A 24,525-nucleotide genomic window follows, 5' to 3' on the forward strand; every position below is an offset into this window, starting at 1 on the left:
TGATAGATATCAGCAGTCACCCCGGTCCCCGCCCCGCGCGCGGTGGGGACCGAAATTCCCACGGACGTATGAGTACGTGCCTGGTCCTTAAGACCCAGGGTGCAGGGACGTACTCATACGTGCCTGGTCCTTAAGAGGTTAAAGGCTTTATACATTAAACTCTGACAAAAAGAATACATGCATTTACTAAATAGAGATTTGTAACTAGCTATCTTACACCCTTATTTCTCTGCTCTGTCACTGGCTTGTAGCAGGCAGCAGCAGTATCCATGATCTGTGGAAGGTGGATGTGGCGTTAGTAAATTGCTAGGGAGGACTGTCAGTTTTGTTTGCACTGAGAATTTTTTTAAACCATTGGGGAAGATTTATCATTTTATAGTAATATTCTCTTTTCAGTCAGAGCTTGGCTTTCATTTTACCTAATCAATGTGAGACATAAAAAATTGGGCAGTGCTTGGTTGCCATGGTCAACAAACACAATCTTGTTATAAGATAGCTTGATAAATCTTGTCAATTATATTTAAAAGTAGCTTAAAGTTAGATGTTCTTTGGCTTTTATTTAGGATCCACTCCAGGCTTTAGCCAAAACAATACAATATACAGTTTGAATAAGTGTACACTCAGCTGGTTCAAGTAGCAGGGCTTATTGCCAGTCAGCATTAACTCTTTTATGGCTATTTTTCTTAACCTTGCACACCGCTTTGTTCTGATGACATGTTAAAATCCCGCATAGCTATGAAGCTTACTGTCAACAAATGTGTTGCTCTTGTTGACTATCAGTATACATTCTGTGCTGCAGATTCCTTTGGTACCAAAATGGTGGATTCAGAACTCTCGTAAGTTCTATGTGTTTTTGATATACAAATTTCATGAACTGTGTCATATGTTAAATGAAAGAGGATATGGAGACAAATACACATTGGCCCTGATTTACGAAGAGCGTTGTGTAGTTTTCTTTGTGGGTTTTAATTCTCTACAACTTTTTTCCACGGTATTTACTAAGCTTTCCCTACATCTTTACTTTTTTTTACACTTTTTTTTACCCTGATATGTGGGGTATTCCTCAGCTCAAATCCACCACATTTTATGTGGAAACCTTAGTAAATATGTTGGGTTTTTGTAAAAATATCGAGGCACACCCCTTTTTTTGTGTCCACGCCACAATCCAGACTGCCACGCCCCTTTTTCTGGCACAAAATTTGGCGCAGCCAAAATCTGGTGCACAACCTGACAAAACATGTCTGGTTTACAGTACTACATCAGGACCATTGGTAATGTTACATTTAGCATGATACTACACACAGATTTATACCTCTGGTTAAATGTCAAATAAACTTAACACCCATCAACCTCCCTTATAATGGAACTAATGTTTGGAGGATATTATGCAGCGATAAAAATGCTGCAGAATGTTTTGGTGCTTTTTTTTATTTTTTCATTCTTCTTGTAGGCATTACCTGTGTCCTGGATCAATGTTATATACTTAAAGTGACTAATATTTTAACAAACTGCATAAATCAATAGTACAGGTTAAATGAGTATTCAGGATACTAGTGTGTGTTTGTTTGTGTTTGTGTTTTTTTTTTTTTTTTTTATATCTATTGCCAGGGTCACAATGAAGATTAGAAATAAATATTCCCACCTACCTCGCTCCCCCAGGGCCCCCTTGTAACATATTCTGGTCCCCTTATAGATGCTAATTCTGAGACAGTTATGGTATCATTGACAGCCCACTCAGCCAATCACTGACTGTGGCAGAATACTGCCACAGCCAGTGTGATTGGCTAAGCAGACTGTCATTGCTAAGATGAGACCATGAAAAATTCTAGTGTCTGAAATACTCAGAAAATAAAAGAAACTTTAAAATATAATTTTAGAGGAAATGCCTTTCTGAACTTATCAGCCCCCATCTCCTAAACGCCACATACTAAAATCAAACTGCTGACCAATTCCATCACTAGGCGGCTGTTTGTAGAAGATTATGGAATCTGTGGAGCGGACAGTGGCTGGAAAGAGAGAGACATTCAGACAAGCTATTGTAAGCTCTACTAAGTCTTCTACCTCAGCTCATCCATTGGACTGTTCAGAACTGTTGTCATATAATGGACAAAAACAGTGCAAAGTTTGATGTGTGGGAAGCCTATCAGGCTGAATTTGTGGGAGGGGCTTTGGCTATTTAACATCCATCGGCCCCTCCCTCTGGGCGTATGCTGGGTTGGCGAAATTGCAGGGGTTTCTTTCGTTGCGTACGCTGGGTCAGGTGTGTGGTGGTGCAGGTAAGTGCCGGGTGACCGGCAGGTTCTTTTACTGGGGCCCTGGTCTGTTGCTATTGCTCCCCTCGTTTGGCGGGCAGGCTCCAGCACCCAGCGTGTTATGTAGGCGGCGGTCCGTCGGTACAGCGCGTGCCCGGGCTGGCCGCAGTGAACACGGCCTCTGGATCCAGCGGCAGCCGGCGGCATGGGAGACGCGACCCACGTGGGTCTCCCTGTGCCGGCGTCTCACGTGTAACACGGGGCTCTGAACGGGCGGAGTCACAGCATGCCAGTGAGCCGGCGGTATAGCTCCACGGATGGCCAGCAGGTGGCGCTGAAAAAAATAAATAAAAAATGTGTGTGAGGAAATGTGTTATGCTTACAGAGTGTATTGGTACCATGTAGTAATAAGGGGCTGGCTCATGGTGCATCGGTGTCAGGCCACAGTCCTGACACATGCACTGTCGCAGACAAGGGGCAGCTTGTAAGTCAATAATACTATAATCCATATTACTGTGGCTTCGGTTTAGGGGGGGGGTGGTCATGCATATCGGGGTACCGGGTTAGAGGCTTGGGGTAGGCAAGTAATTAGTGGGGTTGGGGTAGTTTCAGGCATAGGGGGGGGGGCTAGGGGGTGCCAGCATGTATGGGTCAGAGGTGGTAGGTGGCGCGTAAACCATATGGTTAGTACACTGTTAGTTTCTCTTGCAGATTAGGTGGGCTATATCCAGTTAGGTGGTCGTTACGTTCCTGGTCATTGCAAACTTGGCTACGGTCAGTACCAACCGTACGGCGGTTGTTCATGTTATTTATTCACGTTTCATGGTGGTCATCACTTTCGCTAGCAGACGCTAGTTCACGTCATTTCAGTCAAATGCTTAATACTCCTGTTACATTAGTTAATGTTACGCACTGCTGCTGTTACACATAGGCCCTGAATCACTGTATATCTGACTCGACATGTCAGATAGGGTTCAAGGCGTCATTGCTACTGTCACGCATACAGAGCATTTCGTTTACACGGGTAGTGGTCCCTGCGATCTTGACTCTTCTTCAAGGGTGACCACTCGCCTGCGGTGGTTGCTGACACGTCTTCAGAGCCATCGCTAGTTAGTTAGAAACGGTGCACACTGTAATCTTGGCTCGCAGTCAGGAGGTGTTCACGGTTTAATTATTCATGACTATACGCGTCATGCACACGTTCTCGGTCAGACACACGGTCAGGCCTCGTTTCAAACTATTCAGGTGGTATTCTGGGTCGCACTGGCACTACGGTCAGCACTCTTGGGTTCGGCCACATTGCACGGGCAGTCTGCAGCTGTAAGCTAACATTATGTATTCGGTTGTTTGCAGGGTTACAGTCGATTTGCTGTTCGTTTCAGGCGTCTTACTGTTGTGTTACAGTGGTGATAAGGTCAGTCAGTACTCAGCAAGGGGGGTACACGTTTCTCATATCTGGTGACTCACGATTACCGTTTTCCCCTGCACCCGTTACGGCCCGGACAGGTCATGTCTCACGTGTCAGACATAGAGGACCCGATGTCCATCCCTGATACACCAGCTAGAAGCTCCGTGCGAGGGACGCCCTCCTCTGCAGCTTACAGGGCTTGGACGATCCCCAAGTTGATGGAGGAGTTGCGCAAGAGGACAATTCCATTTCCAGCAACCGCCCGAAAAGCAGAGTTGTACAAACTCCTCATGGCGGATCAGGGGGCTGGCGACAGTCAGGAGGGGACCTCGGGCCAGTCCACCCTCTCTGAACTGCATGCAATGATGACTTCCATGTTGGGCAGGCTGGTTTCTCTGGAGAGAAGGGGGAATTAAGGGGCCCCCAGCTCCAGCAGCATTGCAGGCGCCAACGCCTACACAGATGTCTGCCCCTGTTCCGGTAGGCAACCCAGGTAGGCGCTCTGGGCCACCAAGGGTGTCACCAGTCCATTTTGTCCCAGCGGCCCTGAGAAAGGACATACTGTAAGGGAAGGACATCAATTTGGCGGCCCTGTTGCTATCTGCATTCGACGTTGAGGACACTAGAACGGTAGCGTGCGCTGACTTATCTGTTGTCCTTAAGAGTAAGGATACCAGGCTGAAACGGAAGCTAAATATCCACGAGTTTGTGATTGCCTTCAGCAAATGCAGGGAGGTGATATGCTCAGCCAGGCTGGAGCGCAGAGAGGAGCTCGACCTGTATTTGCTGAGGGTTACTGAATATGCATACAAATACGATGGTACCCATTTCTACGATTATCATAGAAGTTTCTCAGCCATGGCAGCGGCGGCCTTCAGCCAAGATGGGTACCTCACGGACTGGATTCACAGATGTTCTGCAGCCACTTCGCAAATCTCAAATTCCCTGCATGTGCCGTCTGTCAATCAATCACGCATACTACGGCGTGGTGTGTAGGGCTGGCTCAACAGGGCGAGCAGGGCGCCACCAGACCGTCCACTTCCACGGACAGTTTCAGCAGGTCCGCACCTTCCGTGGATAAGTTGGGCGGTCCAGTACACTATCTCGGAGGCTCACAAATTTGTAGCGACTGTAGCATGTCTTCGTGCAACTTCAGCAATTGCGGGTTATTACACGTCTGCTTCTACTGCTTCGGGGCACATCCGGGCTCTGCATGTAGGCAGAAAGGGCCAGCATGACTAGGCGGGGTACGTACCCCAGTCCTGGCGCTCTGCTCACGGTTCACCCGGACCCAGATTGGGTCCAATGGTTGATCAATAGTTTTGATAGAGGCTTCCACGCCGGCATGGTCACACTGCCGCAGGCCACATTTGAATGCGACAATCTGCTGTCTGCCGTAAACGATCCCGCTGTTGTCACTGAATTAATAAATGCTGAGCTAATGAAAGGTTATATGATTGGCCCCTTGTTAGTTTCTCCATTCAGGTCTTGGAGGGTCAGTCCGGTAGGGGTGGTAACAGGCAAGTTCAATGGGAAAAGAGACTGATATTTGACTTGTCGGCTCTTCATGGGTCACTTGTCCCCAGTATCAACTCTCTCGTTCCGTCCGGGGAGTTTGGCATGCATTATTCTTCCATAGACCAGGCTATTCAGGTCATCTTGGCGCTCGGCCCAGGGACTTGGATGGCGAAGGCGGATATCACTGATGCCTTCAAGTTGCTTCCATTGCACAGGGACCAGTGGCAATGGTTTGGGCTCAAATGGCAGGGGGCATATTATTTTGCTTCCAAGTTGACTTCGGATGCAGGAGCGGTCCGTGGCTGTTTGACCAACTGGCCCAGGCATTGCACTGGCTGCTGGTTAATGTCTCTGGATGCAGCCAGGTCATCCATTATTTGGATGACTTTCTTCTGCTCAGTCGCCCGAGGGAAGAGCCGGACCAGTTGGTCAGATTGCTGAAACTGTTCACTGATATTGGGGTGCCAGTGTCTCCCAAGAAAACGGTCGGTCCAACAAGTGTCTCACCTTTCTTGGAGTAATCCTAGATCCAGTCGCAATGCAAGTCAGCTTGCCCACTGACAAACTCAACCGTATCAGAGACACTATCCACAAGTACACGGTCTCCCAGGTCGCGACCAAGGGCGAGTTGCAGAGCTTGCTGGGAATGCTGGCATTTGCTATGCGAGCAATTCCGCAGGGCAGAGCGTTCGTATCCAGAATATTGTCTTTGCTGCATGGTGTCCCTCATCAACACAGTAGGGTTTGGTTAGACTGCCAAGCCCTGGCTGACCTGAACATGTGGGATAGGTTCATGGCACAATGGAATGGGACGGCTATGTTTGTCCCGCCAGCCTCCGAGTTGTCCCCAAGATCTGCACCGATGCGTCATCTTCCACCGGTTATGGTGCAGTGTGGGGCGGCAGGTGGATGGCCGGCCAATGGTCCAAGCAGGTATTGGCTCTGGCAGGCTTCAGCAGCACTTCGGCACTTTTGAGGTCTCCCCATTGTAGCAGCTGCAGTGACATGGGGCGACAAGTGGTCAGGGCAGACGGTGGAGTTTCAGTGTGACAATCAGGCGACAGTTGCCATAGTCAACAAGGGCAGTTCCAGGCATGCTACTGTCATTTAATTCATGCGCAGGCTAGTCTGGGTGTCCTTACAACACAACTTCAATTTTGTAGCCAGGCACATACCGGGGGTAGACAACACGGCCGCAGATGCTCTGTCCAGGACTAATTTCCATCCCTTTTCACAGGTGGCTCCGCAAGCAGACGCAGTAGGAACACAACCCCCTTGCCTGGCACAATTAATCTTGGACTGAATTATTACACACAGGTGGCCCGGGAGTTAATGTCGGACGCCTTAGCCCCCAATACCAGAAAGGCCTATCATGCAGCACACGACACCTTCAGGTCATATCTGTCGCAACATAGCATCCCCCTTTCTTACGACACCACTATCATTCTATCTTTCATCGGTTTCTGCCACTCTCCTCTGCACCTGTCTTATAGCACTATTAAATCTTACCTTTCGGGCATTCAGCATTTCATTTCTTTATCCCACCCAGACAGGCTGTCTATCCTATCATCTCAGGCTGTCAAGGCTGCGCTCAGAGGGGTGGTGGCTCGTAGCGCCACCTCTCAGGAAACCGATCAGCGGCGAGCTGTTCCGAGCCATGTCTGACGCATTAGCCAATAACCCGTTTGGCTTCGAGCGCAGCCTGATAATCAAATCTGCCATTTATCTAGCCTTCTATGGCTTCCTCCGGCCGGGTGAATTTTCATGTGTCAGGCGGGGAGCGACACATCCACAGAAGGCTCATTTAAGGTGGCAGGGTTCTTGGTTCGAAGTTTCACTGTCCGTCACAAAAACTCGCAGGTGGGGGGCGGTGGTTAAGTATTTCCTTCAGGTAACAACTGGTGCCCGGTGGCGGTGTTGGCACAACTGCTTGAGTTCCTCCATGATAGGCCTCCGGAGTCGCCACTGTTGCCTTTCGGTGGGGGTGCTCTTACCACTTCTCTTTTCACATCGCATGTCCGCACGCTGCTTGGCAATTTAGGACACAACCCCAGAGAGTTCTCAGGTCACTCATTCCGCATAGGAGCAGCATCGGCGGCCTCCAGGCACAAGGTGCCTGTACATGTCATCCAGAAGTTGGGGAGGTGGCGTTCTGATGCATATACCACTTATGTCCCAGATCCCTCAAGGGAAATGGCAGAGGCATTTCAATTTTTGGCATTATAAATAAATGATACTTAATTACCCTAACGGGGTGTATTTTTGCCCTCTATAGGCGGACCCTCGACGCGGTTTTCAGGCACACCTCAACCGCTGTTCTATGTTACAAGTAGAGTTTTGTGTTAGGTCTTGGTAAATCTAGTTTCTCGCAGGTGGCCTTGGCAGGAGATAACAGGTAAGCCCATGCACGGTCCAAAGTCCTGACCACAAACACAATTCTAGTGAAAATACTGTGCTTATTGGCCTAGATGTGCTTGCATTTTATTTTTATTTTTTTAAAGAAATAATTTTTGCTTTTGAACCAAGGAATGTTTCATCAGATGTTATACTGAAGACTTTGGATGTTATGAGCAGATTAAAACAGTTGGTCAAAAATATGGAAGCTGCCTTCTATAAGATACTACAGGTATGGTTTGTTGGCTTGTTTGGCGTTGATAAGCATTCCCTCAGATTTGATGCGCAGGATCCTGTACATGTGAACGTACCCTTAAGGCTAAGTTTCCACTTGGTTTTTTTTCTGGCAGTTTTTGGAATACTACCACTGCAGTTTTTGAGCCAAAGGCAGAAGTGGATCCATAAGGCAGGAGAAGTGGAAGTCCTTCCTTTATATGACTTATTCCTTTTGAATACATTTCTGACTTTGGCTCAAAAAAAGCAGTGGCACTTTTCCAAAAACTGCCAGAAAAAAAACAAGTGGAAACTTAGCCTAACAGTAGTAGTCATAGCTGAAGACCAGTCTGAGAAAGCTGGGCTGTATTAACCAACTGTGGGAGTGGATTTATCACTCCATTCTGAATATTTAAGGCATTGCTCACAGTTTATTTATTTTTTATTGTGCCCCATGATTTGATGATTGACATAAAGTATCGTATATAATATTTATTTATATAGCACCAACATTTTCCACAGCACTGAGGGTACATTTACAGCCATTTATTTTTAGTATACTTCATTAAAATCCATAAATGCAAATTTACATTTCATATAATTACAAATCAGGTCGCTACATACATTTTTAAGCTTGCTCTTGAAAAATCAAAAGGTGTAATCTTTGGCTTACATGTCCCACTGCATCATTATATCTTATTGCAGGACCAACGTTTGATCCCATCACTGTCTTTTGCATTAACCTCTGATAACAGAGAGAGAGTACAAGCTGGACTTCGAATTATATTTGAAGCTGCACCACTGCCTGACTTTCCAGCATTTGTGTGAGTAAATAGCAGAAAAAGCTATAACAATATGGTAAACTTCAAAGGTAATCCTGTCATCAGTGTCACCCACACTAACCTGATGGTACAGGCTTGTAGTGCGGGTAACGGTAATGAAAATACTTGCCACGAGCTGGTCCGTGGCCCTGTCGACCATTATGCTCCACATTCAGACGGCAGGTTTAGTGCAAGGGAGGCGCTCCAGAAGCACACTGACTTCATGACTGCTGCTTCCTCACTCCATTCGATTGTGAGCAGGCTTGAAGACACAGCAACAATGATATCAGTGTGATTCTGGAGCACTGCCTGTGCAACAAGCCTGCTGCCTGCTTAAGGAGGATAACAGGTGCCACAGATCTGGGATCGGTAAGTACAGGTGACACTGAAGGATTCATTTTTAAGAAATAGAATTGAAAAAAAAGCATCACCCTTCTTAAATTTACATTTAAACATATAGAACAGGGATACTCAACTACTCTTAGTAGGGGTCCGCTTATCCAGGTCTGCCATCCAGTGAAGGTCCGAGCTAAACGCTAAGACCTGGTTCACACCTAGCGGCCGCAGTGCCATGCCAGAAATAGGTACTGCCTGTTGTAAAACATTATTTAAGTCATAATCGCTCTCCAATTGCCACACACTGTGCCCCTGCTATAATACTGCCACACACTGTGCCCCTGGTATAATGCTGCCACACACTCCGCCCCTGGTATAATACTGCCACACACTGCGCCCCTGGTATAATACTGCCACACACTGCGCCCCTGGTATAATACTGCCACACACTGCGCCCCTGGTATAATACTGCCACACTCTGTGCCCCTGGTATAATACTGCCACACACTGTGCCCCTGGTATAATACTGCCACACACTGTGCCCCTGGTATAATACTGCCACACACTGTGCCCCTGGTATAATACTGCCACACACTGTGCCCCTGGTATAATACTGCCACACACTGTGCCCCTGGTATAATACTGCCACACACTGTGCCCCTGGTATAATACTGCCACACACTGTGCCCCTGGTATAATACTGCCACACACTGTGCCCCTGGTATAATACTGCCACACACTGTGCCCCTGGTATAATACTGCCACACACTGTGCCCCTGGTATAATACTGCCACACACTGTGCCCCTGGTATAATACTGCCACACACTGTGCCCCTGGTATAATACTGCCACACACTGTGCCCCTGGTATAATACTGCCACACACTGTGCCCCTGGTATAATACTGCCACACACTGTGCCCCTGGTATAATACTGCCACACACTGTGCCCCTGGTATAATACTGCCACACACTGTGCCCCTGGTATAATACTGCCACACACTGTGCCCCTGAATATAATTCTACTACATGCTGTGTACCTAAAAAATATTCTGTCAAACACTGTGCCTGATATAATACCTCCATACACCCTGTTTCTGAGTATAATACTGCCATTTAAGCCTGCCCCCCATATGAACTGTGCCATGATGCCTCTCCCCCATATAAACTGTGCAACTATGCCTGCTCCCCCATGTGAACTCTCCAGCTGTTGCAAAACTACAACTCACATCATGCAGACAGAAGAGCATGATGGGAGCTGTAGTTTTGAAACAACTGTAGAGTTAAAGGTTGGGAAATACCTGTAATAAACTTACTTCCAGGGCTGGACTGGGAGCAAAAATAGGTCTGGGGATATTAGACTATGCAGCCCCCCCCCCTTTTTTTTTTTTTTGTTACGGTGGGGGTCGCATCAGTCAACACCCATTAAAATAAAATGAGCTGCTTACTATAAAATCACCTCGGTTTAAGTGGCTCTCCAGCTGTTGCAAAGCTTCAGTCATTTTGGGAGTTGTAGTTTTGTAACAGTTGGACAACCACAGATTGGGGTAGTGTCACCCATCATCACTGGAGTCACCCATCATCACTGCAGTATTCATCCCCCCTGCAGTATTCATCCCCCCTGCAGTATTCATCCCCCCTGCAGTATTCATCTCCCCACCCCTGCAGTATTCATCCCCCCCTGCAGTATTCATATCCCCCCCTGCAGTATTCATCTCCCCCCCCCTGCAGTATTCATCTCCCCCCCCCTGCAGTATTAATCTCCCCCCCCTGCAGTATTAATCTCCCCCCCCTGCAGTATTCATCTCCCCCCCCCTGCAGTATTCATCTCCCCCCCCCCCCCTGCAGTATTCATCTCCCCCCCCCCCTGCAGTATTCATCTCCCCCCCCCTGCAGTATTCATCTCCCCCCCCCTGCAGTATTCATCTCCCCCCCTCCTGCAGTATTCATCTCCCCCCCCCCCTGCAGTATTCATCTCCCCCCCCCCCCTGCAGTATTCATCTCCCCCCCCCCCCCTGCAGTATTCATCTCCCCCCCCCCCTGCAGTATTCATCTCCCCCCCCCTGCAGTATTCATCTCCCCCCCCCTGCAGTATTCATCTCCCCCCCCCTGCAGTATTCATCTCCCCCCCCCCTGCAGTATTCATCTCCCCCCCTGCAGTATTCATCTCCCCCCCTGCAGTATTCATCTCCCCCCCTGCAGTATTCATCTCCCCCCCTGCAGTATTCATCTCCCCCCCTGCAGTATTCATCTCCCCCCCTGCAGTATTCATCTCCCCCCCCCCCTGCAGTATTCATCTCCCCCCCCCCTGCAGTATTCATCTCCCCCCCTGCAGTATTCATCCCCCCCTGCAGTATTCATCCCCCCCCTGCAGTATTCATCTCCCCCCCCCCTGCAGTATTCATCTCCCCCCCTGCAGTATTCATCTCCCCCCCCTGCAGTATTCATCTCCCCCCCTGCAGTATTCATCCCCCCTGCAGTATTCATCCCCCCTGCAGTATTCATCCCCCCTGCAGTATTCATCCCCCCTGCAGTATTCATCCCCCCTGCAGTATTCATCCACCCCTGCAGTATTCATCTCCCCCCCTGCAGTATTCATCTCCCCCCCTGCAGTATTCATCTCCCCCCCCTGCAGTATTCATCTCCCCCCCCTGCAGTATTCATCTCCCCCCCCCTGCAGTATTCATCTCCCCCCCCTGCAGTATTCATCCCCCCTGCAGTATTCATCCCCCCTGCAGTATTCATCCCCCCTGCAGTATTCATCCCCCCTGCAGTATTCATCCCCCCTGCAGTATTCATCCCCCCTGCAGTATTCATCCCCCCTGCAGTATTCATCCCCCCTGCAGTATTCATCCCGCCTGCAGTATTCATCCCGCCTGCAGTATTCATCCCCCCTGCAGTATTCATCCCCCCTGCAGTATTCATCCCCCCTGCAGTATTCATCCCCCCTGCAGTATTCATCCCCCCTGCAGTATTCATCCCCCCTGCAGTATTCATCCCCCCCTGCAGTATTCATCTCCCCCCTGCAGTATTCATCTCCCCCCCTGCAGTATTCATCCCCCCTGCAGTATTCTCCCCCCTGCAGTATTCATCTCCCCCCCTGCAGTATTCATCCCCCCTGCAGTATTCATCCCCCCTGCAGTATTCATCTCCCCCCCTGCAGTATTCATCTCCCCCCCTGCAGTATTCATCTCCCCCCCTGCAGTATTCATCTCCCCCCTGCAGTATTCATCTCCCCCCCTGCAGTATTCATCTCCCCCCCTGCAGTATTCATCTCCCCCCCTGCAGTATTCATCTCCCCCCCTGCAGTATTCATATCCCCCCCTGCAGTATTCATCTCCCCCCCCCTGCAGTATTCATCTCCCCCCCCCTGCAGTATTCATCTCCCCCCCCTGCAGTATTCATCTCCCCCCCCCTGCAGTATTCATCTCCCCCCCCCCTGCAGTATTCATCTCCCCCCCCTGCAGTATTCATCTCCCCCCCCCCCTGCAGTATTCATCTCCCCCCCCCCTGCAGTATTCATCTCCCCCCCCCCCTGCAGTATTCATCTCCCCCCCCCTGCAGTATTCATCTCCCCCCCCCCCTGCAGTATTCATCTCCCCCCCCCCCTGCAGTATTCATCTCCCCCCCCCCCCTGCAGTATTCATCTCCCCCCCCCCTGCAGTATTCATCTCCCCCCCCCCTGCAGTATTCATCTCCCCCCCCCCTGCAGTGTTCAGCTCCTCCCCACCTGCAGTATTCATCACCCCCCCCCTGCAGTATTCATCTCCCCCCCCCCCTGGAGTATTCATCCCCCCCCCCTGCAGTATTCATCTCCCCCCCCCCTGCAGTATTCATCTACCCCCCCCCTGCAGTATTCATCTCCCCCCCCCCTGCAGTATTCATCCCCCCCCCCCGCAGTATTCATCCCCCCCCCCCCTGCAGTATTCATTCCCCCCCCCCCCTGCAGTATTCATCCCCCCCCCCTCCAAGACCCCTGCAGCATTGATCTCCCACCTCACACCCACCGCTGATGGCCCGGCCCCGCATACTTACCTGTCCTACACTGCTCTTCTGTGCCAGGTCCCGCGCTTCTCCGCTGCTCTGGCCTCTTCTAGTCAGGCCTGGCCAGAGCAGAAGATGCAGGCAGCATTAATCGCGCCGCCTGCATAATAGGGGAAGCGCTGGCCAGGCAGGGAGCACAATGTTCCCTCGCTCCGGCGGCGCTCAGCTATTCATTTGTAGCGGTGTCTTAAAGACACTGATACATATGAATGTGGGGACAGCGGATGCCTCCTACAGCCGGTTCAGAGAACCAGCCGGAGGTCCGGGTGCCTAGCGGTCCAGATCTGGACCACGGTCCGCCGGTTGAGTACCGCTGATATAGAATATATTTTGGGCAAATATTACAAAACGTATTTCCTTAGGGGAAAAAAGGGTTTCAATTAACCCCTTAGCGACGCAGGATGTATATTTACATCCTGCGCCGGCTCCCGCGAGGTCACGTGGTTTTTTTGCGCACATTTTGTGGGCACAATGACTTTTGGGTAAAATGACTGTAATTAAAAAGTATCATTGGTAGAGCAAAAAAAAAGCCATCATATGTAGGTGCAAAATTGAAAGGGTTATGATTTTTAAAAGGTGGAGGAAAAAAACAAAGTGGAAAAACTTTAAGTTTGAGTTTTTGATGCATATTTTAATGTGTCTTGTTCATGGATGTAAAAAAAAAAAAAAAAAAAAAACTTAGGTAATTCAGCTCACCCCTCCACATATCACGGGCCATTCCAGCTAGGTGCACAAGGGCATAGCAGCTGTTTGCTCGATGTCAACAAGGTGAATGATCCCAGCACTCCAGAACAGCATATATGTTACTTGTTTTTGGATATTATTTGCTTTATTTGTAGGACTACTTGAACATGATGATTTTGTATTCTAGGGTTGTAATATTTTAATCTGTTCCTTTTAGGCTTGGGGAAAGTATTGCTGCTAATAATGCATACATACAGCAAGAAACAGATCATCCATCAAAAAGATTTGGATTGCATGTTGCTGTAAACAATTGTAAACCACCACAGGCCCCTAAAAAATACAGCATGGATACATCGTCTTCAAATATCCAGGATCTCATTCAAAAACTACAGTCTGGAATGGAGGTAAACCAGGACACCTCACTAGCTAATCCATGGTAACATCGTGGCCTCACCAGTAGACCAACACTACTGCACAGCACCTAGATTAAAAGGGTAGCTCCCACCATCCATTTCTTTTTTCTTTCTGTCCCTGCCTATTGCCCATCAATCCCTAACCCACTCCCTGCCTTTACATTTTTTTTTTACTATATTAAAATGGCTTTTTGTCTGCCTGGTAGTGTGCTCACTACCAAGCAGACTTCCCCAGCAGGCGTGACGTCACTGATGCCTGCTGGGGCCGACACTTCCTCCCTTAGTTCACTATACAGGGTGCCTCCAGCTGTTTCACCACTACAACTCCAAGCTTGCCCTGACATCTACTGGCTGTCAGGGCATTCTGGGAGTTGTAGTGGTGAAACAGCATGAGGCACCCTGTGGTGAAAACAATAACTTTGTTAGCACAGCAGTGCTATTCCGCTGGAGGTAGAAAGAGGTTTACTTTTTTATTATATCCCACACAATGGGCATAGTTTTGAGGGGGAAAAAAATCCCTATAAATATTAAATGGATCCCTCCAATGTGGAGATGGCACGCATTACGTTAAAGGCGTTATCCACCATAAGGTGATTTACCTGCCAGACAGTAATGGACATGCTTAGGAAGGAACTGTGCTTGTGTTTGGGGCTAAATGAGTCCACTATAATGCTGCTGCTTTCTTTTTGTGAAATGGCTATTTCCTGTTTAAGTTCCCTCCCTCTAACTAAAAGTCCCAAGATCCCTTGTTGTGTAAGGTCCCTTTTATTCCTCCCACAAATCAGTCACCCAACCCTTTTGCAGCACACTTGTGCTACAATTCCCTGCAGGCCTGTGTAGTATAATCTCCCTCCCACCCAACAGTTGCTTCACCCATTCAAGCAGAAGGGCTCCCTTTCAACACCTGACTAGTGATGTAATGTCTTGGACTGTACTGCAACCTAGGAAAAGCGAAGACGACTCATTTTCTATACTGTTAAAAATAAACATCAGGGCAAAGATCACCTAAGTATTGCAAGACCATCCATCAAACACTGGTACAGACACTATTATGAACTAAATAATTTTACAGTCTTTGTAGCACAGTCAAATAAAAAGCCTATAAGATGAACCTTTTCCTGGACTTTTAAGTCTAATTTGCATATCCATTAAAAGCTCACTTTCTTTGCACTGTAGGTGTCAGCTGTCAAAAAAGGTATGTACGGATTCAAGGTCTGTAGCCCTATACAGCCATGACTTTAGTTTATACACCAAAAATCTGCTCATAAGTATTAAGTTTTAAAGGGGTTCATTTCGCTAGTTCAGTGGTTAAACTAAACAAGAAAAAAAGTTGTTTCCAGAGCGTTGACTAGCACCTGAGAAACTCTAGACAATAAGCTAAAATGGTCTTGCAATAATAGAGACTGTAAGTGTTTTTAATCACCTGAAAACAGAATGTTTCCTATTGGTCTTTGGGACCATGAACAATATAAAACGTTGAATCACTTGAGCTCCCATAGGATGCAGTTATAATTTTAGGCATACAGCATGTATTACCAATTCCGTGTAGGTACATCAGATATTCACATGCTGGACTGCTGTTTTGATGCATGTAGTTTCATTATTAAATAATCCTATTGACTCTTTTTATTGGTTTGATTTTATTTTTGCAGTTGAAAGAACAAGTGAATGATGTTAGGATTTCCGATATTATGGATGTTTATGAACAAAAACTGTGTGCGCTCGCTGTAAGTACTGAGCTTTTTGTTTAGGTTTTTCCAGTTGCGTACTCGAAAACGTAGCTATTTAACTGTTCTATGTGTTTTTACAGTCTAAAGAAAGTCGGCTACAGGATCTTTTGGAAGCAAAGACCTTAGCTCTTGCTCAGGCAGATCGGCTTATTTCACAGTACAGATGTCAAAGAGCTCAAGCTGAAGCAGAGGTGAGACAAATACTGTGCAGAGGTATCTGACAGCTCATGTTCTATAGCCAAGCTGATTATGAAAGTTTCCTCTAGATCTCTCCTATTATTTACCATACTCGCTGGATATATTTCCACAGTATAGTATTTAGGCCATTTATTTGGATTTAGTTTAGAAGTAAGCAAATACCTTGTCTATATCAATGTTTATTTGTATGTATCCTTTGTGTTCTGTCACCATCATATTTTTTGAATGGATTGATTGAATACTGCAGGCAAGAAAACTGGCTACATTACTAAAGGAGGCAGAAAGGAAGAGCGAGGAGCAGAGCTTGCTTCTAAAGTCTCAACAACTTGAGTCTGAACGAGCAAAGAGTGACATTGAGGAGTTATTCTGGCACAGCAAGAAGCTACAGGTTGTAGCTGAAGAGCATGAAAAACTAAAAGTTTGCTATGCTGATCACATATTAAAGTAAGGGTTTTCTTATCCATATGACTTCAGCAGATAATGTTCATATTGTGCAGTTTCTGGTATGTTTATGACAGGTGACGTGTACCCTATAAACAAGATCATCCACAAGACAGCTGTAAGATTTGGTATCTGTACTTACAAAAACGCTCTAAAATCTATTAATCATATGCCAGTTTTTGGAAAAATTTACGAAAGTGCAGCTATGTTAGTTCCTAAAAATTAGCAGACCTCCCAAGATTTGTTTCTCCTCATGCGGGTTATCAAATTCACTTCAGATTTGGCATCTTCTTAAAATTCTGCTACTTACTGCAGAGAAGGGACTCTGTATTTTCCAAAGAGCCCGATGCTAGGGTGCTATGGAAATTATCTACTGAGCAGAAGCCTTAAGGTTGTTTACCTCCTGCTCAGTAAATGCAGATATAGCCTTAACTGTCTTGATGGCGTTAACCCAACTCAGCAATGTGTTTTATTGGAATACCCTAATGCACCTGTAATCAACATAAGGCCATTAACTGAGTAATTTCAAACTTAGGTTTCTGTTATGGAAAATGATCTCAGAATATCTTAATGCGCCAACTATCAAACTAAGGCTGGCTATATCTGTACTTGCAGCGTGTGTAAGCTGTATGGCAGAGACCAAAGGTATATATGGACTCCCCTCCCCAACTTCGGCATGGACCGGCCAGCAGCTTTGATCAAATTTGTTGACAGGTCCACTTTAAGAAATAAAATTTGATACCTGAATGGTTGATTTTGCCACTTTACAAATTTAAGGTAAACATGGGGGGGAGGGGGTTTGAAAAGATTAGGGGCAGTTGTATTGAAACTGTCCTTATTGCCAATAACAACCAGTCACAGCTTGGCTTTCATTTCTTAAGCTGCTCTTATAAAATGAAAGCTGAGCTGTGATTGGTTAGTATGGGAGGTTATATATCACCAAACCCCAGGGCCGTAGCACGGGGTGCAAGACACCTCTGTTTATTCCCCCCCAAAAATATATAAAATATAACTTTTATTGTGTATCTTAAAATAATTAACCCAGTATGTGATATTAAAATTGTAGTGCCAAGTGGGATGGTATGAGTATATTATGAGCAGTTTGCTCTTAGTATCTAGGGTTCTGCAGAAACCCCATATCCCTTACGAGGCACTATATTAAAACACTAATTTGCCGCCTCTTCATGTTTCGCCGTCTCCACAGCGTTTTCAAGAGGCAAAGTGTGACAACATCACTCCAAAATGGCGTCTGGCACTATTTATAGATAAGCCCCTTGACATCATCAGCCTAGGACCACTGGTCCTAGGACCTCTGGTCCTAGGCTGATGATGTCAAGGGGCTTATCTATAAATAGTCCCAGCCGCCATTTTGGAGTGATGTTTCCACACTTTGCCTCTTGAAAACGCCGTGGAGACGGCGAAACATGTAGAGGCGGCAAATTAGTGTTTTAATATAGTGTGGTTACAGCTGTTTCACGGGAACACAGCCCGCTTGTTCCCGTGAAAGCGGGCTGTGTTACCGTGAAACAGCTGTAACCACACCCTTGTTCCCCGGCGTTCCTGCCGACTGCCTGTTCTCCTGTGTTCAACGTTCTATGTCCAACGGAATAAAGTAACCTGTGCACGTTGATCGGGTGAGTGCAGTCTCTTTCTACATTGTTCCGATTCTGTCAAGCGATATGTGCCTTCCACACCAGCACCCCGACATAGCACACACTGTCTAGTCTCTACCTATGCCTGGTATAGCGGATATCACATGACTCAGTATATTGCCTTCACCTGCACAGCAGTGCCGGACTTGTACTTTCTCTACTTGCTCAAAGCATATTTGTAAATTACTTCTATTAAAAAATCTTAATCCTTCCAGTACTTATTAGCTGCTGAATGCTACAGAGGAAATTTCTTTCTTTTTGGAACACTGATGACATCATGAACACAGTGCTCTCTGCTGACATCTCTGTCCATTTTAGCAACTATGCATAGCAGATGTATAGCAGAAGTATGCTAAGGGCAGCATGGTGGCTCAGTGGTTAGAACTGCTGCCTTGCAGGGCTGGGGACTTGGGTTCAAATCCCACTAAGGACAACAATAAATAAAGCGTTATTATTATAATAACGTCAGCAGAGAGAACTGTGGTCGTGATGTCATTAGAGAGCATTCCAAAAAGAAAAGAATTTCCTCTGTAGTATTCAGCAGCTAATAAGTACAGGAAGGATTAAGATTTTTTTAATAGTAGTAATTTACAAATATGTTTAACTTTCTGCCACCAGTTGATTTAAAAGGAAAAAGGTTTTCACCGGAGTACCCCTTTAAGGACTGACTTTATAGACTAGTTGTCTATTCCTTTTAGTGGCACTGTACAGAATTTTAAGATGCTCCTATTATGTGTTATCTACACGTATTTACACAAAGACATGCGACTAGGCGCCTTCTTTAAAACACTATTTGGCAGACATTTATTGTCTTTAGACTGTTTTTTGTGTCTACAAAAGGTGGAAAAAAGGTGCAAGAAGGGTTCTGCTGATTTTGAGTTATAATCCACTGATTTTGGCAATACACATTATATAGAAGGGTTTTATGAACTGTGCCTTTTTGTGAAAAGGTGCAAAGCCATTGAAAAGTCTCTAAAACTACACCAGCCCAGACTTAGCTTAGCTTTTTGGTGTATGTGAAGAGAGAAAATGTTTATCTGCACAAAATTTATCAAATGCTCTGTGACCATTTAATAAATGTGGTGTTCCTACATATTACCAGCACACAAAAACGGTGTAGAAAATGCTTCACTTACACCTACAATGATCAATGCCAGCCTTTGTCTTAAATTTTTGTACCATTCTGTGTTGATGTACCTTGCATATGGGAGAGCTGTTTTGTGCCCTAGAAATGTAGCTCTTGGGTATGAAGCGGACTACAATACTCTGTACTGGCACTGTAGATATTGCGGAGTACATAAACATCATGTCTTGTTTTATAGATATGAACTCTGTGAAAAGCAATACAAGGAGCTGCAGGGATCATACAGTGTATTAAGTAAGCAAGCTGAAACCATGAAAAAGCTGAATGACTCCCTTAAGCTACAGAATGAAAAGTAAGATCCAGTTTTTCTTTTATGATCTATATATGCAAGATGCTGGTGAAGTTACCATTGAGTCCTCAATTTCCATATTCCAAAATAAAAATGTCTTTCCCCACAACAGTTCATACCAAGTCATTTCAATTACAATTTTTTATTTTTTATGCAATAAAGTTTGTTACTGCGTAAATAAAACTTTAATGTAAAAGTTGAGTTTAGAATCATATTCAGCAAACCTACTCTAATATATGAAAATCAAAGTTTTGTTATATTCTTATTTGAGCTGCCTCATGTGTCAGAATTGTTTACAATTGCTTACATTTTTATTCTAATAATGCAGTTCTGTTAGGAAATTGATGCATTTTACTCTGCATTAGCAGTGCATGGGTTACCTTTTGGGGCGATAAAGCTCCCAGTGTAAGCATATAATTGGACTGCCATCAGAAGTATCATTTTGGCATCCACTCAGGCAGAATGTATCAGGGGTTTCTGATTTATTTGTACTGCATAATCTTTATTTTTACAATAGGAGGATATGGGTGACAGATGCCTAATTTAATTTATTTTCTCTGCCTTGAAGATACCTTAAAGAATACACGGATAGGTCAGCAAGAGTATCTGCAGGCACCTCCCCCTTATATAGAACCTCTATTATGCATTTTATTCACAGATTTTTGTAATAAGTATACTGTTTTTTTTTTTTTTTTTTTTTTGCTTTTCTTTTTTTTTTTTTTTTTTATGTTCTTTATCTGTACATTATTGTTATAATATTTCAGAACTTTGGCACAATTAGAAGACATTGAAAATCAAAGAAAAGAATTGTCCAAGCAGCTCCAAGATAGGGAGAGTAAAATATTGAGTAAGTAAAGCTAATTCAGTTTTAACTTTAATTCACTTTCCTTTTGAGTCATGTGGCCACAAGTTTTCAAAAGAATACAGATTCTGTAGGTAAGAACTGATAATATGCCTAAGTAATGGCAATTCTATGTACGTTTATTGCCATAACTACAACATTATGCTCATCCATCACACCATGCAACAGTGTTCCCTATTGTTATCTAAAATGCATCATCTGTAAATGTTAATGGTGGGCACATGGTTTTTAAAGAAACTTTAGCTGCTCCTCTTAAGGGTATGTTCATATAGGCAAAAGACAGACTGTTTTGTATGCTAAAACAGTGTTGTCACTGCCCAAAACCCCACTCCGCATTCTAATGGGATTGGGGGAAACACTCTGAAGATTGAAAAGTCACTTCTTTTCAGTGTGGTTCAGAACCAAAGCTCCCATTGTGGTCAGTGGGAGTTTGACACAAAGTGCTTCCCCATGTTAACATCGGCACAGAGACTCAGCGTGAGTATTTTGAGACTCCTTTTAAACCTCAGAACAAGTCATTACAGGCAAAGGTGAGTAAATATTATTATTATTATTTTTTTTTTTTTTTTTTTGACATGCTAATAGTTTGCTTACCTGACTTTCTGTATTTACATCCTGTAATACTGCGTGTAAACAAAGCCTTAGTCTCACTATTAATGGGATACGAGATAGCAGTACTATTGAAGTTTGACTTGTCTGCGAGCATCCTTTCAGCCATAGTTTTTTTTTTTTTTTGTTTTTTTTTTTACTCAAATGGTACAAAACTTATTAACAGAACTGTTGGTAGAAGCCCTTAAAAAATCTGATGGCAATGGAGTGGGATATACATCTTACAATACAGTATCTCACTTAAGTGAGTATAGTTTATATCTTTTCATGTGATTACACTGAAGAAATGACACTGCTACAATGTAAAGTTTTGAGTGTACTGTATAACAATTTTGCTGTTCCCTCAAAATAACTCAACTGTCATTATTGTCTAAGCCTTGGCAACAAAAGTGAGTACACCTCGAAGTGGAAATGTCCAAATTGGGCCCAATTAGACATTTTCCCTCCCTGATGTCATGTGATTTGTTAGTGTTACATGTGTGAATGGGGAACAGGTGTCTCAAGTGTTATAAATTATAAATTTGATGTTATTGCTCTCACATTTGCTATTACTGGTCATTGGAAGTTCAACATGGCACCTCATGGCAAAGATCTCTGAGGATCTCAAAAATAGTGTTGCTCTACATAAAGATGTCCAAGGCTGTAAGAAGATTGTCAAGACCTTACAACTGAGCTGTAGCAGAGTGGGCAAGACCATACAGTAGTTTCACAGGACAAGTTCCAATTAGAACAGGCTTTGCCATGGTAGCCTAAAGAAATTGAATGCGCGCGTATAGCATCCTAGCCAGGTTGTCTTGGGAAATAGACAGAGTGCTGCCAGCATTACTGCAGAGGTAGAAGGGGTGGGGATTAGCCTGTCAGTGCTCAGCCCATACGCCAAACACTGCATCAAATTGGTCTGCATGGCTGTCTTCCCAGAAGATGATGCATACAAAAGTCTGTAAACAGTTTGCTGAAGACAAGCAGACTAAGGGTACGTTCAGACGAGCGGATCCACAGCGATGTCCCAATGTTAAATTATTTTGGTGTATAGTATGCCAATTTATTGGACATTACACACAAGGCTCTATCCCTGCCTAGGATTAGTCCACTGCATCTTCCAAACTTCACTTCTACCAAGTGATCTGTTTATACCCATTTTGCATGTTATTTTAGCAGCTAGGATTATTACCAAAAAATAAAAAAAACTCCAGCAACCTTTTCATACTCATAGCTTCTAGGTTTAGTTAATGTTATAATGTAGAAATAAACAAATGGTTGCTTTTCACAATACCACAAGCACTTTTCTAAGTATTGGTCAGCCTGGAATAATTTTATTCCATTATAGGTTATACTTTTTAAATACCACATTAATCCTCCTTTCTTTCTGAGATTCATAAACCCAAATCTTATGTATAGTTGATCTTGAGGTGCCTATCCCGGGTTAGGTATAGCCTTCCCTGTCTGCTCCCTTTTTGTGTGTATGGCACAAAATAGCACACCACCTTTCTGTCCTTCTTCAAGTTTTAAATGTTACTCCTTAATGACCACAATACCTCTTTTGTCAGCAGGGCAGGAATAGCCTGGTACTGACCTGTTACATGACAGCAGGTCTCCTGCTCTAACTACAGCTTGCAGAAAAATCTTGTATCCTTGTAGCTTAACCTAATAGATGCTGTGGTCCAATTGTTATTACTGCTTCAAAGTGATTTCTGGGCATCAATCACCCCATTGGCACCTGGGTAACAGGACTCAGATGGGTTTTTATGGCAGCAGTGGCCCTAATGTAGGCCTTCCCCGGTATACCATGTGTTTACGGCTACTCGACTGTGCCTCTTGCTTGCCCTGATAGGTTGCCAGTACCCTTTAGGTTGACAGGCATAATACTCTGCCCTACAGTAATAGTGCACTGTATTATATGAGCAATTGGGAAATGCCATGTCCCCTTGTGAGACGAATAAAAAGTTAAGTTTTTTAGTTACCATGCAAATGAGACCCAAGTGCCCCTGGGGGCATTCCCCTGCATGTCAAGAGACTATAGGAGTCCAGCTTACTGTATTTTTTGCCCTATAGGACGCATCGGCGTATAAGACACACCCAATTTATAGGTGCAAAATCTAAAAAAATAAAGATTCTGAACCCACCAGTGGTCTTCAACCTACAGACCTCCAGATGTTGTAAAACTACAACTCCCAGCATGCCCGGACAGCCGTTGGCTGTCCGGGCATGCTGGGAGTTGTAGTTTTGCAACATCTGGAGGTCCACAGGTTGAAGACCACTGGTATAGGAGGTAATAGTCACGTGTCCCCGCCACCGCTGCCCTGGATGTCGCTCCATCCCCCTGGTGTCCATTACTCTCCGGACGTCTTCTTCCCCGGGATCCACGCTCTCCGTCGCCGTCATCACATCGCTACGCACGCCATGACGGCGTGCGCGACGACGTGATGACGTTTAAGGAGAGCGCCAGCTAAGCAGGGGATCCTGAATGGAGCAGAGGAGGCAGGTAAGGTCCTGTAAGCTGTTCGGGATGCCGCGATTTCAACGCGGCGGTCCCGAACAGCCTGACTGAGCAGCCGGGTTAGTATCACTTTCCCTTCAGACGCAGCGGTCAGCTTTGATCGCCGCGTCTGAAGGGTTAATTCAGGGCATCACCGCCATCGGTGATGTCCTGTATCAGCCGCGGGTCCCGGCTGTTGATGACCGCGGGGACCACCATGATAGGCGTGTATTCCCCCCCCCGTTTTGGGGAAGAAAAAGTGCGTCTTATACGGCCAAAAATATGGTATGTCCTCTGTATGTAGTGGTTGTATTTTAAACTGGGTAGACACTGACAAGCGGGTGGGATGTAGTGGTAAAGAAGACTTGAGCTGGACATACCAAAGCTAAGGAGTGCCTCTGGGCATTTGAAACTAATTTGCATAATAACAAAAAGGCTTATTATATCTCTGCACTGGAAAGGGCTGTGGAGATAGATAAAAAAAAAAAGTTTTCCCAGAATCAAGCTGCCTTATCTAACAATGTGCTTATTTACACCTTATTTATGCTTTTTCTACTTTAAACCCTGGTAGAGAGTTGAAGACGCTGCCAGTCAGGATAGCAGTGTATACAGATAGTATGCCACATGTGAAACTTGAATATGTTTATCATTGAATCTCAATGTACTGATATACAGACTATAAGGTGTTCATGTATCATATAATATCACTTTATATTAGATTTTCAACAGAAAGTAAAAGGCTTAGAGGAAAAGGTTAAAGCAAAACAAAAAGAGAAAGAAGATATGGAAGAAAATATTGATGTCCTTCGTAAGGAATTAAGTAAAACTGAACAAGCAAGGAAGGAACTGAGCATTAGGGTAAGAGGTTTATTTATAAAAATAAAAAAAAATGTTGACTAACAGTATATATATTTATAGTATAGTATATAAGTATATTATCAGTGTTTTACCAAAACCCCTTTTCAGTATGCCATGTCTTCTGCAAAGTAATGTGTAAAATCCGCAAACAAATCTCCATGTAATACAGATTTATGTGTGAAATT

The 24,525-nt window shown here is 45.2% G+C and overlaps 1 protein-coding gene across 2 annotated transcripts in view; it reads left to right on the forward strand.

The window, feature by feature from the left end:
* Positions 1-24,525, forward strand: part of CIP2A (cellular inhibitor of PP2A) — a 71,352-nt gene that overhangs the window by 41,904 nt on the left and 4,923 nt on the right. For both annotated transcript variants that reach the window (XM_056556293.1, XM_056556294.1), the window contains 10 exons: positions 698-836; positions 7,705-7,804; positions 8,491-8,609; positions 13,886-14,072; positions 15,734-15,808; positions 15,892-16,002; positions 16,257-16,453; positions 19,425-19,538; positions 20,300-20,382; positions 24,201-24,340. In XM_056556293.1, coding sequence (XP_056412268.1) covers positions 698-836; positions 7,705-7,804; positions 8,491-8,609; positions 13,886-14,072; positions 15,734-15,808; positions 15,892-16,002; positions 16,257-16,453; positions 19,425-19,538; positions 20,300-20,382; positions 24,201-24,340 — 1,265 coding nt within the window. The remainder of the gene's footprint in view (positions 1-697; positions 837-7,704; positions 7,805-8,490; positions 8,610-13,885; positions 14,073-15,733; positions 15,809-15,891; positions 16,003-16,256; positions 16,454-19,424; positions 19,539-20,299; positions 20,383-24,200; positions 24,341-24,525) is intronic.

The sequence above is a fragment of the Hyla sarda genome, chromosome 2 (assembly GCF_029499605.1).
Source record: "Hyla sarda isolate aHylSar1 chromosome 2, aHylSar1.hap1, whole genome shotgun sequence".
NCBI classification, from domain to species: Eukaryota; Metazoa; Chordata; class Amphibia; order Anura; family Hylidae; genus Hyla; species Hyla sarda.